We start from the raw sequence: 18,970 nt of genomic DNA, 5'->3' as shown, positions 1-18,970 counted from the left end.
TTCTTTCCAAAATATAGCCCGGCCCACCACATGGTCCAAGGGACGGTGGACCGGCCCACGGCTGAAAAAGGTTGCTGACCCCTGCCTGCAGGGGACGCACTGCTGAAGCTGACCCTAACCTGCAGATGAACTTTGACAGATGGGCAGGACTTCCCACCTACCAGTCGCCTGACACCAGGTGACTGACAGGGGTATAGCCCCACCCACCAGTCAAAGCTGGCCTGACGGGTGAAGTGGAGATAAATATCCGAAACAAAAAAGATCCTAACCCTGAGATATGAGAAGTTCACAAGCAGAGTGTGAAGGTGCTGATAACACCAATATGCAGCTGCAAGGTTTGGACTAATGATCCTCAGGGTCCCTTCCAACTCTGTACTTCTATGATTATATGATCCCTACCCCCAGCAACTTGTATTTAGAAGCATAACATTTCTTCTGATTAATTTTATCACGGTTAGCAGCTGTTGAGAAGACCTGTCATCCGTGATTTGCAGGGAAGAACGAATGTTCCATCACATATTAAATGTCATGTAAGTTCACAGTCTCAAACACCACCATTTCTCAGACCTAGATCTCAACACCTGAGGAAGAACGGGGTGGTAGAGTGCTGGGGTGGTAAAATGACCCGTATCACTTTAGAATGTTTTGCATGTGTCTCACAGTTTTGAATGCTTCCTGATGTTAGGAGATCCCTGCCAAGAAAACACCAGCACAGCAGCTCTCCAGGGCTTGATGAGCTGCATCCAAGTGTACCAAAGGAGCTTGCGGATGTAATTTCAGAGCCTTTGTCTATTATCTTTGAGAATTCTTGGAGAACAGGTGATGTCTCTACATTTAGCTGTTGAGGAGCCGTGCAGTGCGCATGCCAGTCTGAACCACCCCAAAGAGCAACATGGAAGGAGGAACTATCCTTGGTGGTTCCTCGCATCACTTCAGTGATGTGCAAGAAAAAGCCCCATTTGAGACAACAACTCCGCTTTCAATTCTTAAAAGGAACAGAATTGCTAGATCTAGCCAGTCCATTGGTAAAGCATATGTAATGATACAGTCATACCTTGGGTTAAAAACGCTTCGGGTTAAAACTTTTCAGGTTGCGTCCCGCAGCAACCCGGAAGTACCGGAAAGGGTTACTTCCGGGTTTCGCCGCTTGCGCATGCGCAGACGCTCAAAATGATGTCAAACGCATGCGCAGAAGCGGTGAATAGCGACCCGCGCACACGTGGGTTGCGTTCTGCTCAGGTTGCGAACGGGGCTCTGGGATGGATCCCGTTCACAACCAGAGCTACCACTGTATTTGCATTTTCCAGCATTGCTTAAATGAGGTATAGGTTTCTTTCCAGTCACCTGTACACTTAAGGGTACCAGGTGGTCAACAGGCCAGGGCTGCTGCACCTTTAACAGTTGTGCAGAAGATAGAATTTCAGTAGGTGCACTGCAAACTACAACTCCTGAAATTCCCTCTTCTACGCTTTTATTAAAGATACAGGAGCCCTGTTCTTTCTCTCTCATGCATCTGGTCTAAGGTTCTCAGACATCCCTGTTTCCCAGGGACAGTCCCCGGATTTACAAATCAGTCCCCATACAAAATCCATTGAAGTTGAAAAGTGTCCCCGGATTCATTGGGGGGGGGGAAATCTTTAAACCGTAATCTGGTCACCCAATGTAGATTCCGTTTATGCTGTGCTTCTCAGTCACATCACCGCTCCCAAAACTCTCTTCTCCAAACTCTGGCTTTACCTGTTGAGGGACAGGGCGCCGCCCATTGGCCATCTTGCACTGAGCCTATCATCATCTCCATCTCTACACTGCCGTTCATTTGAGCATCACAGGGATAGCTTACAATGTAAAAACACAAAAATGCATGACACAATAACAAACAAGATCACCACACCCCAGTTTAAAAGGCCATGGATTGTTTAATCAATCATCCAGGGTTGTCCCACACAATGGGGCATCAGAGTGACCACTTAGCCCTGCCCTTTGGGGGGCTCCACACCCTAACGTGGAGGCAGACGCAGTTGGGAAAGGCAGCCATGGGAGGAGGGGTGTGCCTGAATTCAGGCGGCAGCTGATTACATAGGACGGAAAGCAATGATTCTTCAACATCAACTTCGTTGGACTGGTCATGTTGTTTGGATACCTGATTATCACCTTCCAAAGCAACTACTCTACTCCAAACTCAAGAATGGAAAGCAAAATACTGGTAGACAACAAAAGAGGTTTAAAGATGTTCTCAAAGCAAATCTAAAAAAATGTAGTATAAACACTGACAACTGGGAAACAATGGCATGAGAGCGCTCCAGTTGTAGAACAGCCTTAACCAAAGGTGTCATGGACTTTGAAGAAGGAAGAACTCAGGGTGAAAAGAAAAGAAGAAAGAAGAAGAAGAAGGCAGCTGGTGACATAGGGGAGAAAAATAAGCTTTTTCAAAAAGCAAAGTCTCCCCCAGTCTTATCTGGAATGAGTTTCAGTTTGTTGGCTTCAAGTTACAAAAAAGATATTCTGACTAAACATCAGGAAGAACTTTCTGACGGAAAGAGCTGTTCAACAGTGGAACAGTCTTCCTTAGGAGGTTGTAGAGCAGGTTTCCTCAAACTCGGCCCTCCAGATGTTTTGAGACTACAATTCCCATCATCCCTGACCACTGGTCCTACTAGCTAGGGATCATGGGAGTTGTAGGCAAAAAACATCTGGAGGGCCAAGTTTGAGGAAGTCTGTTGTAGAGTCTTCTTCCTTTGAGGTTTTAAAGCAGAGGTTGGATGGCCATGTATGCTTTAGGTGAGATTCCTGAATTGCAGGGGGTTGGATTAGAAAACCCTTTGGGTCCCTGCCAACTCTACAATTATATAATTCTAATCTCCCTTAATGGCTCACCATGGGAAGATAGCTTGGCTTGATTAAATTCCAACACTTGCCTGATCCAGAGATGAGAGGGGTCTGGTACCCACAAACTCACAGCAATATTTTCCCTATGCTAATTGCGACAGATAGCCCAGCTCATTGGAAGGCAAGTATGCACCTGAATCAGACAGACTCACTTTGCAACAGAGGTAAAGGGGCTTGTCTTCCACCTGGAGTTGGTAAGCACATTCAGACTTAGGGGTTTTCCACCCAGCCCCACCTAGGCTCGAAGCTGCTCACAACAAATAAACAAAGTCCACAAAACAGGGCAAGACACCAGGCAGATTAAAGGTAAAGGTAAAGGTACCCCTGCCCGAACGGGCCAGTCTTGACAGACTCTGGGGTTTGTGCGCCCATCTCACATCTATTGGCCGGGGGCCAGCGCTGTCCGAAGACACTTCCGGGTCACGTGGCCAGCGTGACAACGCTGCTCTGGCGAGCCAGAGCCGCACACGGAACGCCGTTTACCTTCCCGCTGGTAAGCGGTACCTATTTATCTACTTGCCCCCGGGGGTGCTTTCGAACTGCTAGGTGGGCAGGCGCTGGGACCGAGCAGCGGGAGCGCACCCCGCCGCGGGGATTCGAACCGCCGACCTTTCGATCGGCAAGCCCTAGGCGCTGAGGCTTTAGCCCACAGCGCCACCCGCGTCCCCGCGTAAGCACATTCAGACTTAGGGGTTTTCCACCCAGCCCCACCTAGGCTCGAAGCTGCTCACAACAAATAAACAAAGTCCACAAAACAGGGCAAGACACCAGGCAGATTAGAAGCCATAAATAGAAACATTATTCAACAACTGCATCTGAAAGCCTTCCTTGAAAGCTGGGTTTTGCAGCCCCTCCTGAAGGCTAGCAAGAGCATGCTCCAGCAGACATCTTCTGGCAGACTATCCCACAACCCTGGGGCAGTGACTGAGAATGCCTTGCTTCTTGCGCTGCTTGTCTCTACCTCCCGCAATGATGGCAAACAAAGCAGAAAACTTGAGGGCATTCTTGATTTCAGGGGAGGGGCCATATGGGAAGAGGAAGCCTCAAAGATGTGGCGGTCCCAGACACTAAAAGGTTGAAAGCAGTAGCTGGGCCAGAAGCTATTTGTGATGTGTGCTTGTTTATTTTTTTTAAATTTTTAAAATATATTAATGGTATAACCAACAGGACAGAGTAGTCCAGAAATTCAAGAAAAGAAAAAACACACCAACAATCGAGTATGGACAGGTATAAGTTGAGGAGACAAAAAGGATAAAAATATTGAAAGAAACTTGTACAAAAGAGGCAATGCTGCAGTGTTCTAAGATAAGACATAAATAATGGGTCAAAAACTTGTATAATCAAAAGCAGCACCAGATGCTATCATATTTGGACGGCGTTCATCATCTGTGTGACTACGTCGCTAAATAAGCTTTAAAAAAAACACCAGATAGCCGCAAAGTCCCATCTGAGAACCCAGCTTTGGTGGGCTAGTTTCTCTGATGTCGCTATAAATAAGACTTTTAGAAACCAATTCATAATAGAGAGAGCATAGAAGCACCCTTCCAGCGCTTGTTTATTTTTGGTGTTGCTTGGAAGCCATTTTAAGGTAAGTTTAACAAATACAGTGGTACCTCGGGTTACAGATGCTTCAGGTTACAGACTCCGCTAACCCAGAAATAGTACCTCGGGTTAAGAACTTTGCTTCAGGAAGAGAACAGAAATGGCGCAGCGGCGGTGCAGAAGCAGCAGAAGGCCCCATTAGCTAAAGTGGTACCTCAGGTTAAGAGCAGTTTCAGGTTATTAATGGACCTCCAGAACAAATTAAGTTCTTAACACGAGGTAAGATAAAGGTAAAGGGACCCCTGACCATTAGGTCCAGTTGTGGCCGACACTGGGGTTGCGGCGCTCACCTCTCTTTATTGGCTGAGGGAGCCAGCATACAGCTTCCGGGTCATGTGGCCAGCATGACTAAGCCGCTTCTGGCGAACCAGAGCAGTGCACGGAAATGCCGTTTACCTTCCCGCCAGAGTGGTACCTATTTTTCTACTTACAGTTTGACTTGCTTTCAAACTGCTAGGTTGGCAGGAGCTGGGACCGAACAACGGGAGCTCACCCCGTCACGGGAATTCGAACCGCCGACCTCCTGATAGGCAAGTCCTGGGCTCTGTGGTTTAACCCACAGCGCCACCCGTGTCCCTTTAACCCGAGGTACCACTGTAATAAAATAGTAACAATATTTCAAGAGAGTGGTTTCACCTTATCTTTGTTAGCACGCAAAGGGCACTGTGCCATAGAGTCTAAAGAAGGGTGCAAGCAAGCGGACTTGACTTTTGTTTTCATAAGACAACCATTCCCAGTTCTGCAGAATCCTGGAACAGCTCTGGGGGAAGAGAGTTCCCAAACATTAAGTTGATTGTGCCTCTGGCAGTTGTTGGCAGTCAGGGGTGTTGCACTCACATCCAGTGTTTGAAATTCCCCAGGCGCCAAGTGCGTTTTGCTACTGGCACACGGCCAATGGCACCCATGTGGAGATTCCTGGGCTCCAGGCTGGCAACCACGGTTTAAAAACCTCTGCCTTAGTCCATTTCCGTTTCCACTGTTTGGGTTTCCCCTTCTTGAGTACTGGGACAAGTGAATGGTTTCTAAGAGCAAGCTACAGTCAAACAATATAGTTGAGATCAGAGTCGTAGAATCAGTCTAACCCACTGGCAAATAGACATTCCATTGTGGTGACCGTAACCTAGGTTTAAGCTTATATATCAGAGTTTCTCACACCGCTCATGTCCGGCTTGCAGGCTTCTCACAGACATCTCATCTGCCGCTGTAATGGACTACAAAGACCACTATTCTGATTCAGCAGGCTCTTCTGGTGTTGGTTTGGTTTTTAATTCATTTACACTCCTCCTTTCTGCCATGGAACTCAAGGCAGAACACATACTGTCTCCAGCCTGCCAGCCATGCACTAACCAGACCTAAAATTCATTTCACAAAGCTGATGCATCAAGACCTGGGATATGGGCTGAGGATCTAGCCCACTCTGATATCTTGGAAGATAAGGCATTTATATATCTCTGCCTCTCCATCCACACACCCCATAGTGTATAATGTTCTTGTTAAGTACTTTAGACATGTGTAAGAAACTGAAAGAAAAGCTATAAACCATGAATAGGCAAACTTGGCCCTCCAGATGTTTTCGGACTACAACTTCCATCTTCCCTAGCTAACAGGACCAGTGGTCAGGGATGATGGGGGTTGTAGTCTCAAGACATCTGGAGGGCCGAGTTTGCCTATGCCTGCTATAAACTAATGAGCAGAAAACTCTTTTGTGTTGATTTTCCAAATCAAGATGAATCAGAAGCAGCAGATGAATATCACATCACTGTATTATGTTTATTTGAGCATGCACAGAAGCCACTATAAGGTTCGCAGCCCTCCAAGAGGGTTTTCATGCCTTTAAGCATTGCTTAGAAGGGAACATACACCAAATGAAACTGCTCCTTTGGCAACAACACCATGACAGCAAAGAGAAAAGGAAAAATCTGCCTCCTGGGCATCAGGAGGTGGAAATCTCAAATAGATTAATTGAGCAAGTTTTAAGCTGTTTTAAGATGTTATCTGCTGTTTTCTTATTTTGTGTTATTTTAGACTGTACACTGCTGTTGTTTCAGTTTAATGCGTAAACCTGCAAACAAGCACAGCCTACAACTGATGAAAACCCGACAATCTTCCCTACCCATCTTTGGTTATTGCTTCCTGATAAAAACACTCTTAGCAGTATAAGGATTTCACTGATAATAATGTAATTAAACAAGCAAGCAAGCAATCATTGGTGTCATTTCTTTCTACCTTCTGAAAGGCAAAAACTTTCCCATAATTACACCGAGCAGATTCAAGGAAAGGACATCACTCACCTTGCGGAGTTTGGTCCTTCTTTTGCCTGTAATGTATTCATCACCACTCATCACATCTGTCCCTGCAAATCCTATTTCCTGTTCTATTCATGAGGTGCAGCAACCTGGAGCTTTAGAGATTGCCGCCACACTTTTCCCATGGCCTTCTCACCTCTCCTCTCCCCGAGCAAGTACCCCATTCCCATTGTTTATCATCTGTTCTCCCCTGCTGGAAACTGCTGTCAGATGTTCACTTATCCCTAATCTCGCTTGCTGCCTTTGATATTCTTTCTAATCCAACAACCTGTCAACTGGGGCATCGGCCCATGTCCAGGCCAGCTGCTCTGTCCCAGGCTCCAAGATTCTCTCCCAGACTCCATCTGAAATGGTTTTAGGGGATTCTGACCCAGCAAGGAAAACGTGAGGCAAATAATTAATGTCATCTCTATCTGCGCTCATGACTTTGGTGTGCCATTAAGCGCCCCGCCAATGAAGGAAAGTAACTTTTTAAAAGTTGCTTTAAACTCGGGCGTTAATGTATTAATGAAACCCTGGTCAATGTTTAAGGGACATGATTGAGGACAAGCAAGGTCTTGAGGAAGGCAGTGAGAAGATGCTTTTTAATTGAAAAGCAAATCTGCATATCAGCCTCCCAATTTGGACAGAACTTTCTTGCACACCTGCAGCTTTAAGGCAGAACTGCAGAGCAAATGTTCAGCAGCGAACTTTCCTCATGCTAAGTGTAAAATATGAACATTAAACATGAGCAGGTGGTTAAGATGCATTGCTACAGCACTGCAAAAACTCAGTGTCTCCCCCACTTCTCAGGGAAGAAGGTTGCTGCTTCCCACCCCCCTCTTTACAGACCTTTTTTCCAGTGAGTTTTTAAACCTCTGTGGCAGGTGAAGCTTTTCCTGGCATGGAGACCAGATGGTGGGAACAGTTTCATCTGCTGAAACTGCACAGGAGAAAAGCCAGTAAAAGTAAAATAGAAATGGGAATTTCCACCTGGGATAAAGCACAAAATTAAGTCTAAGCGGTTCCCAGAGCCTGGGGGAACCTGTCTATTTTTAAAAGTTCTTAGGAACCATCAAAACTCTGTCATGATGGCTGATACCCTCGCACCTGATGAAATTTCCTCCTTCTCTGTGATCCTTGAAAGTACAGGGACTGGATCTTTGCAAACTGAAACTCTTGTTAAAAAAGCTGCCTTTCTTCAGATTTCTCAGGGTGGGAATGCTAACTTCTATGACAGTTAACCTCTGTAAAGATTTTGAGCAGATTGCCTGATGTTTCTTAAGAAGCACTGAAAAGCCTCTTCTAGGGTGATACACTCTATTTGCACTCAGTATCTGACCTTTTTTTCTTTTTCTTTTTTAGTATAATCCTAACTCCACCAATTTAGATAGTTCTTTTTCTTTCTTTTTTAAGAAGACTGCACAAATTGCATTGTATGTCTCAGATACAGCTCAACTGCTTTCATTTTGTACAGGAATTCAAAGGAAAATTAAACAAGGAGGGTTTGAGAATGCGTAGAGATGTATGCAAAAATATTTATATGTCAGATAACTGAAATTAACGTCCGGCAAGTCCAGACCCTGAGAAGGCAACATTTTTCCAGGTGTGTCTGTTCCCATAAGGGTGTTGCAATGAAGAAAAAGGCCTTGACTCTTAAAGGTACAGGATCCCAATTTAGGGCCTGGAGCTGATGACTTTTAATTAGAGAATGGTTCATTTCCTTTCTAAAGAGTGAATATTGATGACGCTGGGTCATGCATATATAAAACACAAACACACACACATTAGACTAGCTTAAGATAATAACACACTCACAGATTAGCACTCCAAATAACTTTTCATTAATTTTAATCCTTGCGCTAATTTACAATGCACACCAATACACTGATTTATTTTGTGTTTTATAACGAAGCATAAACTCTGAATTCAGGAGAACATTACATATGAAGCTGCCCTATGCTAAGACAAACTGCTGGCTCAGCATTGCGTTTGGCTAGTAGCAGCTCCCAGGTCTTGAAGCAGGACCTTTCATAGATCCTTCAAACTGGAGAAGCCAGGAAATGAGCCTGGGACTTTCTGCAAGAAGGAGCCAAGGCCCCCTCCCTTAAAATATCTGTATATCTCAGCTTCTCCATTTCACATCCAGTGTACCCCTGCTGCCATTTTTTGTAGCCATATAGACATGATGTTATTTTAAGCCTTAGCTTCCAAGAGATATCAATGATGCTTACGAGAAGCATCTGAAAGAGGGTTCTTGATTAGATTCATCTTTGGTCTATTCTTCCTATGTTCTTAAAGGAAAATGTGTGTGGGGCGGGGCTTATTGTGCTTTTACCACTTTTTTAAATGGCCTTGAGGAATAGGATCTATTTAAAAAAGTGTGTCTAAGTATTACAACAAAGGGGCGCGGGTGGCGCTGTGGGTTAAAGCACAGAGCCTAGGACTTGCCGATCAGAAGGTTGGCGGTTCGAATCCCTGCGACGGGGTGAGCTCCCGTTGCTCAGTCCCTGCTCCTGCCCACCTAGCAGTTTGAAAGCACATCAAAGTGCAAGTAGATAAATAGGTACCACTCCGGTGGGAAGGTAAAGGGTGTTTCCTTGCGCTGCTCTGATTCGCCAGAAGCGGCTTAGTCATGCTGGCCACATGACCCGGAAGCTGTACGCCGGCTCCCTTGGCCAATAAAGCGAGATGAGTGCCGCAACCCCAGAGTCGGCCAAGACTGGACCTAATGGTCAGGGGTCCCTTGACCTTTACTTTATTACAACAGCTTGACAAAAATCAGCTGTGAAGCAGCACTACACGACCACTATTCACCATTAAATAGTCAACTCTAAACCATGAGATCCACCTGTTCCTTTTTCCTCCTCCTGGCAGATCCCCAAAACACGGAGAGCCGTACTTCCTATAAGTATTTGAAAGAGATCGAAATATCAAGCCTGCCCCATGCCTAAGGCTAGTAATATAAACGTGCAGTCCAATCCTATGCTTGTCTTCTTGGAAACGCCTCCAAGTGAGTTCAGTGGGGATTGTTCACTAGTAAGACTGCAGCCTTAAAAAAAATGTATGTTAAAATGTTCGGTTATTCTCCACTGGAAGCTAATGAGGAATAATGACAATTGACAGCTCAGCTCATTCAAACACACCAGCAGAGAAGATCTCATCATCAGCCTAGCAAATTGAGAACATTTGAATTCCCAGCAATTTGAGGAAAACTTCGTCAACACTATTTTAAACCCAGACTGTATGAGTAAAAAGGAAGCTTATGTTAAAATGTCTTAACTGTTCATCAGTTCAGAAGAAGGGAACATTTAATAAGTGACAATATATTATTAAAGCTGGTGGCCCCCACCAGTGTTAACCCGGCGCTGTGCTTGTATTTTTCCATTTGCAAGAACACTGACCCTGCAGCAAGGTGTTTTATATTGAAATTGTAATAGCTGTGAAAACTGTGCAAGACATTTAAGAGCGCTGTTAGCCATCGATCTTCCACATACTGGGACAGTAGACCTCTGAGTCATAGAATCACAGAACTGTAGAGTTGGAAAGGGACCGAGAGAGTCATCCAGTCCAACCCTCTGCATAGAAGGAATGTGAACACATAATGCTGAGATGATGCCTTGCTTTGGGGGCTTCCCAGAGGCATCAAGCTGATTCTGTCCTCTTTCTGGATAGTAACACTTGTCTTTAAAATAAGTATAATAAATTGCCTGGCGTGCTCAGGTCCACGTGGTCACAAAGAGTCGGACACGATTAAACGACTAAACAACAACAACAAAATAATAATAATTAATTGATTGAGAATAATTGACTAAATTATTGAAATGTTAATTGATTATAATGATATTAATATTTTAGCACCATGCTCCCATCTGCAATTCTGAAATGGAGTGAGATAATAATTTATTTATAAAGCGGATGTCTAATTGGAAAGAAGAACACGTTCATTGATGAATGAGACTTCTTTTTTGTATCTAAATAGTGTCTACCTATTTATTTATAGTCTGCGTGTTAGCGAAGGCCTTTTGATATGCTTCTTGATTTGATCAACCTTCCCCCTCCCGGCCAACACATTTTCCCAATCACTATGCAGATTTTAAAAAATAACAAATTAAAAAATGCCCCCATTTATCATGGCTGTAAAACTAGGGTTGTCATATCATATGTCCTGACATAGTGGGCATTCAGGCCCCTTAAGCAGTATCTGGGCGAAAATCGCTGAAATGTCTTTGAAAATCCAGACCAAGGCAATCCATGTTGGTAGTAGATTTAGCCGATTTTCATTTAAAGTAGTTCAAAAACTCCTTTTCCATTCTTGTTGAGATTTCTCAAAAAACACACACACACAAAAAGCAACAACTCAGCAACTTTGGGCAAAACAAAACAAAACAAAACAAAACGGCATGCCAGAATCCCGGGAAGTCTAGTTTCTTAACGCTGCTGAGAGTTGTTAGGCAACCCCTATTCCACTCAGAGCTATAATTTTCAGAATGGTTTAACAGATAATCCCTTTTCCCAGAGAATGTTAGACCTGTAGCTCTGTAAAGGTCTTCCTAATAATTCTCAGCACTGTTGACAGACTACAGCTCCCAGAATTCTTTGGGGCAAGCCACAGCTGTTTAAAGTGGTATGGTGCTCTTTTGGATGCATAGTGCAGACATAATAGTCAGAATTTCACAGTCCCCCTCTACGGTAGTTGCCAGAAACGAATGCAGCAAAAGCAGACAGAAAATTCCAGCTGGGCCCTTCTTGTTAGGAGTGTGCGTTGTGTTTGATGACACAACGCTGCCTGTGCACAGATGGCTGCATCTGTTGTGTGTGTAGCAGAGGAGCCGCTGCTTGCCTTTTTACCTCAAGCCGCTCCTCAGGCTCCAGCAGCTGTGGGGCGGAGGATACAGCTCCTCACCAGCATTGTTGAGCACCCATAAGCAGGAAAGCTGAGGGAAGGGTGTGCTCAGGGCATGGAAGCTCACAGCACACTTGGGCAGTCTCAGAATGGAAGCATTTTCTTTCCAAAAAATAAAATCACTTGGTGCACAAGATCGCTAGCTATTTGGTAGACACACGAAACAGGGCCTTTTCGGTGGTGGCTGCTCCCAAACTCCTTCCCTAGAGAAGATAGACCGGCTCCCTCCATGTTGATCTTCCGCTGGCAGGTGAAGACCTTCTTGTTCCAACAAGCTTTTGGGAACCGATGGCCACCTGTCATGTATGAATGAGATGAGATTCCCGAATTGCAGGGGGTTGGACTAAATGACCCTCAAGGTCCCTTCCAACTCTATGATTATATTTCTGCTTTTATTTAAAGGGCTGGTGCTGTGCTCCTCTTCTTGTAAATATTGGTGTGGTTTTAACAGATTATATATATGCATATGGTTTTAATTTTAATTTTATCAGTGCCCCCCTATTCTTTTAGCGATTCTTATTTTTATCTGCAAGCTGCCCAGAGTCCCGTCAGGGGAAAATAAACATACAATAATTTTTAAAGCAAAAATGGTGCTGCCTCCCCCCCTTTTTTTTTTGCAGGTACGGAACTCTGCACATGCCCAGAGCCACTCTGCGCATTCAGTTTATTCTATTTCTGCGCCACTTTTCTTTCAAACGAACCCCAAAGCCAGCTTACAAACCATAAACAACAAAAACAAGCAGCGTAATTCATACAGGGGGGGAATCAAACCCCAAGAAATCATTTGTGAAACTGCTACAACCTATAGAACACAGTTAACAAAGCAACTATATATATATATATATATATATATATATATATATATATGCAGGTTTTGGTGTCTTCGGGTGTCTTCCCGTGTAAGAGTCGGGGTGTCTGTGCGACGTTTCGACGAGGTCTCACTCGTCATCTTCAGGCTGGTGAACAGAAGCCGAAAGCACCAGCCTGAAGATGACGAGTGAGACCTCGTCGAAACGTCGCACAGACACCCCGACTCTTACACGGGAAGACACCCGAAGACACCAAAACCTGCATTCCTGTACCCGTGAAAATCTACGAAAGCATATATATATATATATATATGTGTGTGTGTGTGTGTGTGTGTGTGTATGTATATATATATATGTATATATATATATATATGTATATATATGTATGTATGTATCTGAACATCGCAATTAAAGCCAAAGTCCGATTACACGATTTGCACATCCGAGTTTATAATCTATATAAAACAATACCTTGGGGGGGGGAGGGAGCTACTGCCCCTATCTTTCGGCAACCAGGAACCCCCTCAGCCACGAAAAAGCCCACGTCCTCTGCCCATGTGCAAAGTGCTTACCCCTCCCCCCCTATCACTTCTACATGAACCTCAGGAACCTTATGGGGCAGGGGGGTGGGGGGGGAAACAACTGTGTGACCCCCGCCAGGCTTGAGCCCCGGCACCTCTCCAGCAGCGGGGGTGGGAGAGAGATGGGGGGGCGGCAAAGGAGGCGGCAAGGCGCCCCCTCACGCCGGAGCCTCCGTTCCCGAAGCGCCGGGCTTGCGTCGGAGGCGGCGGCCGGCGAGGCCTAGTCGCGGCGGCAGGAAAGCGGCGGCGGCGGCGGCGCTTCCTCCACGCTGGGCCGCAGACCCTCCTCACCGGGCTTACCTGGCGGTAGCGGAGGCGAAAAGGCCTCAAGTACTGAGAGTGGTCGCAGGGCCCCACCGCTAAGTCCTCGATGGATTCCATGGGGGGCGAAGAGGAGGAGGAGGAGGAGGAGGAAGCAGCGCCTTCGCCTCGGAGATGCAGCCCGAGAGGGGAGCGAGGAGGAGGGAGAGAGAGAGAGAGAGAGAGGAGAGAGGGTGAGCTGCCTCTCTCATATATATTGATATGCCGGAGGTGTTCTGACTGGAATATGCACCTGTGGCTGCGTGTACAGGAGACTTTTAAATCACGCACACAGCTTCTCCCTCTTCTCCCCCCCCCCCGACCCGAAATCATGGAAACTACGGTTCCTTCACACAGAGCGAAAACTACAGTTCCCAGCACCCTGAAGAAACTACACACGGAATCGCAGAAAGAGTTCGGCGTGCTTGGCATATAGCAAGCCCCCTTTTTCTCCGGGAGGCTTCCTCCCAGCTGAATTATTTGCAGCTTGAGAGAGAGCATAAAACGCTCTTCTAGGTAACCTTCGTGAAATAATAATAATAACATTAACAATAATAATAATTTATTATTTATACCCAAGCCACTCTGGGCGGCTCTCAGCAGAATATAATAAGCACAGCATATTAGCTCCAGGCTGCAGATAAGAGGCAAGTAGGCGAGCCTCAGAACATCTAGTGAGCATATCACAGGCAAAGCTTGACTGGTACCATGTGTGTGTGTGTGTACAGTCATACCTTGGGTTACAGACGCTTCGGGTTGTGTGATTTCGGGTTGCGCACCACACCTGGAAGTACCAGGTTACTTCTGGGTTTCAGCGCTTGCACATGCGCAGAATTGCTAAATTGCGCTTTGCGCAGAAATGCTGAATTGCGACCCACGCATGCGCAGATGCGGTGCTGCGGGTTGCAAATGCAGCAGGTTGCGAATGTGCTTCCCACGCGGATCACATTCGCAACCCGAGCACCCACTGTGTGTGTGTGTGTGTGTGTATATATATATATATATATATATATATATATATATAGTTCCAGTAACAAGAAGCCGAAAGCACCAGCCTGAAGATGACGAGTGAGACCTCGTCGAAACGTCGCACAGACACCCCGACTCTTACACGGGAAGACACCCGAAGACACCAAAACCTGCATATATATATATATATATACAGTCATATCTCTTGTTACGTTTGCTTCAGGTTAAAGCTTTTCAGGTTGCGTCCTGCAGTGACCCGGAAGTATCGGAAAGGGTTACTTCCGGGTTTCGCCGCTTGCGCATGCACAGATGCTCAAAATGACGTCACGCACATGCACAGAAGCGGCGAATCGTGACCCACAGACACACAGACGCCAGTTGCGTTCTGCTCATGTTGCGAACGGGGCTCCGGAACGGAACCCGTTCGCAACCAGAGGTGCCACTGTGTGTGTGTGTGTGTGTGCGTGCGTGTGTGTGTGTGTGTGTATATATATATATATATATATCTGTGTGTGTGTGTAGTATTTTTATTAAAGATTTTCTTGGTTTACAAAGCATGTGCAATATATATTGCAGGTACCATATATTGACAGATACCATACAGGTTATTTGTTTGTCTGTAGCCTACTGCAGAGGCTTTCAATCTTTTTTGGGTCCACAGCTCCCTTGACCAACTACCTTCTGTCTGCAGCACCCCTGTGGGGCTCAGGAGCCCAGTTAGGTCACCCATTGCTTGCAGCCCCTCACCCCTTTTCAAACACCCTCCCTTGAGGAGAGTTCCCTCAGTCTCTTCTCTTCTCCCCTCTCCTTGGGAGTCCTCTGGGCAGCCGCTGCTGCTGCCGCCCCTGGTCTCTGAACTGCCCCCCCACCCCAAAGAAAGGTGCCTCCTCACACTGCCCCACAGGGGCCTGGGAAGCACCCCTGGCCATCCCCAGAGGCAACATTCACCCACTGAGCTTGTAGCCAGGGCTGCTGCAACAAACAGCTGTGCAAGACTTTGGGAGGCAGAGATGCGAGAGGGCATCAGAGGAGGTAGGGAAGGAAAGAGGGACAGAGGCCAGTGTTGCCTGTGGCATCCCTGACCATCATTCAAGGCACCCCAGGGTGCTACGGCACACTGGTTGAATACCACTGCCCTACTGTGTTTGAGATAGAAATGTGTACAGTCATACCTCATGTTACATCTCCTTCATGTAATGTTCTTTCAGGTTATGTCCCGTGGCAACCTGGAAGTACCAGAAAGGGTTACTTCCGGGTTTCGCTGCTCGCGCATGCACAGAAACACAAAATGACGTCACATGCATGTGCAGAAATGGCGAATCGCAATCCGTGCGTGTGCAGGCACGCTGCTGTGGGTTGCGCTCTTTTCATGTTGCGAAAGGTGCTCCAGAACGGATGCAGTTCACATCCTGAAGCGAACACAACCTGCGTCTGTGCGGGTCACGATTTGCCATTTCCTCGCATGCGCGTGACTTCATTTTGAGCGTCTGCGCATGTGTGAGCGGCGAAACCCGGAAGTAACTTGCTCCGTTACTTCTGGGTCGCCGCGGCCCGCAACCCGAAAATGCTTAACCCGAAGCTACTTCAACACAAGGTATGATTGTAGTTATACGGTCAGGGTTGAGATGTACTCCATTCTTTTAAAATTATGCACCAAGAATAGCTGGGTTATGCAGCCATTCTCCTCTCTTGAAGGTTTTTGAGCAGAGGTTGGATGGCTATCTGTCATGGATGCTTCAGCTGCGATTCCTTCATTGCAGGGGGTTGGACTAGATGACCCTCGGGGTCACTTCCAATTCTATGATTCTGTGATTCTAAATTGAGTAAATTTAACCATTTCCCATAACTTCCACTTTTGCACAACGTCACTTGTTTATTTGTTTGATTATTTGCCTGCCTTTTACTGCAGGATCCCAGGGCAGGTTACTGCAATTTAAATACAGTGGTACCTCGGGTTTAGAACTTAATTCGTTCTGGAGGTCCGTTCTTAACCTGAAAGTGTTCTTAACTTGAGATACCCCTTTAGCTAATGGGGCCTCCCGCTGCTGCTGCGCCGCTGCCACGCCATTTCTGTTTTCATCCTGAAGCGAAGTTCTTAACCTGAGGTACTATTTCTGGGTTAGCAGATTCTGTAACCTGAAGCGTCTGTAACCTGAAGCATCTGTAACCCAAGGTACCACTGTACAGTGGACGCTCGGGTTGCGAACGTGATCTGTGCGGGAGTCACGTCGGCAACCCACAGCGCTGCATCTGCACACACGCGGGTCGCAATTCAGTGCTTCTGTGCATGCGCAAAGCGCGATTTAGTGCCTCTGCAGATGCACGAGTGCCAAAACCCGGAAGTAACCTGTTCCTGTACTTCCAGGTTCAGCACAGTGCGCAACCCGGAAACACACAACCTGAAGCGTCTGTAACCCAAGGTATGACTGTATTGAAATAAGTTTTGAAGGGGTACAATCAGCCGAGAGAAATGGGCTGGCCCCCAAAATATCTGTTTCAGGGGTCAAAGGCCAGGGTGTAAAGAGGTGCCTCTTCATCGTACGACAGAAACTACATAACAAAAGTGCCAGACACACCTGGGTGGCGAGGGGTTTCCACAACTGGAATCCTCTTCTGGAACCATGTCCAGCTAGTTGTTTCCGTGGCAACCACTTCACTTCTGCTCTTTAGTCATGCAAAGGGATCCATAACACGCTGGGCCAGAGCCAGTATCGTAACAAAGGGGCTAGCTTGTCCTCTTCAGCTGCTTTTCTTTCTACAAATCCCCACCTTGCCGAAATAAAACCACGGTTTAGGAGGAGAGCTACACTCATTCTGCTGCACCCTTGTCCCGCCCAAATCCTATAACAGTATTTTGTGGACAAAGGTGGTATTTTTGAGATTCCTCCATGCCTGTTAGCCTAGTGCTGCCTTTCCCCCATGAACCCCAGACTGTATCGCTGCCATATATATCACCCGGTTCAGGGTGCAGAAGAATCGTGACCACAGGGGGCCTTTCTGCTTAAAGGAGTCATAGAATCAGTCAGTGCATCCATGATGACTTAACATTTCATGCTGTATTTCTCCTCTCGTAACCCATGGCTTGAGAATCCCTGCCCTAACCTATGACTTAACAAGCCACAGGTGGCTTTTAAAAAAGGAAAAGAATAGGTATTAAATCTTCTGTTGCATGTGATAATTATGTTTATATATGGGTAACCGGGTGCCTTGCTTGTAATCTCGGTGGTGAATCTTTAACTAAGACCTGAAATGCCAATTAGATGATGTCACCATCACATTAAAAGGCAAAGCAGCAGATGGCCGGAATTTCAGAATAATGTTTTAGTACAATCGATACATTCGCTTAAGTAGTGATTAGCAAACAATTGCGTTTGTGTTCATCAGTCTTGCTGTTGCCTAGAAAGTGAATACAAACCAGAGACGAAATGACTGTGACAAATCTGGAACTTCTGTTCGAGAATCTAATGTTGCTCTATCAAGTGTTAGAGAGACGTTTTCCTTACTGGCAGCCAAGTATCAGGAGGAAAAGGCAATCAAACTCTCCGATCTACAGAAGAGGGAGTCTGGGTTGTGGCAGTTTTTTGTTGTTTTTTTTAAAGGCACATAAAGGGATTAGATTTTTGAAAAAGTTAGCAAAATGAGGATAATAGTAGAAGAACTGTAATAAAAAATTCCGTTTCATTTTTGCCAGGGTTGTTTGTTGTTTGCTGCTTCCGTTCCAGGTGCTGCAAGCATGAGCTATTCAACAAAAGGATATTTTGTAATCCATAGGAAGGACATTAATTACCCTGCATTTCACATTGTGAGTAATCTGAAAATATTTAGGCAATGCTACCGGATTTAGTGCCCTTTGAATGAGAGAACACTGGAGAAGGAGACCCATAGCTGTTTCGCAGATAAAAGGCAACCCCCTTTAGGGTTTAGAGATGTAGTGAAAGGGCTTTAGGCTCACCTTCTCCCTCCTCAGATTCCTTTCTCCCTCCTTTCCTCGTTTGAAGAATCGGCAATTTGCCATGTTGTCTTGAGTACAGGGCTTTGCTTTGCTTCCAAACCAGAACTGAAATCCAGAAGAATTCAAACAGTGGTTTCCGATTCTTCTTTGGAGGCAAGCAGTGGTTAGCCCTATCTGAGCATCTCAACTCCCAGTGGCTTGCTCAAACCAGAAATGGGGGCAATTGGAACCTAGGAAGGTGCCTTATACCAATTCATACCATTCATTCATCTAGCTCAGTATTGTCTGCTGGTAAGGGTGGCAAGGCTGGTGCTGACTAAAATGACAGCTTAATCCCTTAGCTCTTCTCCTGATCCAGCAGAATGATAAAATAAAACCAACTAAACTAAAAGAAAATAGAGCAAAAACAAGTGGACCTGTTCTAGGACATGCATTTAAAATCTAAAGAAAGGAGTCTGGATACATATTTTTAAGCTAAAGAACTCATGGGCTGTGGTTGCTTCACAGAAAGTTTTCAGACAGTGACCTAACAATGGCATCCAAAATACAGAAGCAGTCAATCAATCAATCAATCAATTTATAGTGTATAGCCAAAGGCCTTTACAGTGTACAGCAGAGGGCAAGGCAAGGCTTTCCTCTGGAATTGCACAACATACCCTATAAAAAGTTTACAGCATAAC

At 45.8% G+C, this 18,970-nt stretch overlaps 1 protein-coding gene across 1 annotated transcript in view; it reads right to left on the bottom strand.

Moving 5' to 3' along the window:
• NUDT14 (nudix hydrolase 14) overlaps window positions 1–13,762 on the bottom strand; it is a 52,471-nt gene extending 38,709 nt beyond the window's left edge. The window contains exon 1 of the mRNA XM_082219027.1: window positions 13,370–13,762. Within this exon, the coding sequence (XP_082075153.1) occupies window positions 13,370–13,702 (333 nt within the window). The 5' untranslated portion in view covers window positions 13,703–13,762. The remainder of the gene's footprint in view (window positions 1–13,369) is intronic.
• Window positions 13,763–18,970: the final 5,208 nt, after the last annotated feature.

Source organism: Podarcis vaucheri, assembly GCF_965113315.1.
Source record: "Podarcis vaucheri genome assembly, chromosome: 1".
In the NCBI taxonomy this organism is placed as follows: Eukaryota; Metazoa; Chordata; class Lepidosauria; order Squamata; family Lacertidae; genus Podarcis; species Podarcis vaucheri.
The sequence above is the reverse complement of the archived record's forward strand: the minus strand, read 5'-3'. Positions and strand labels throughout refer to the sequence as shown.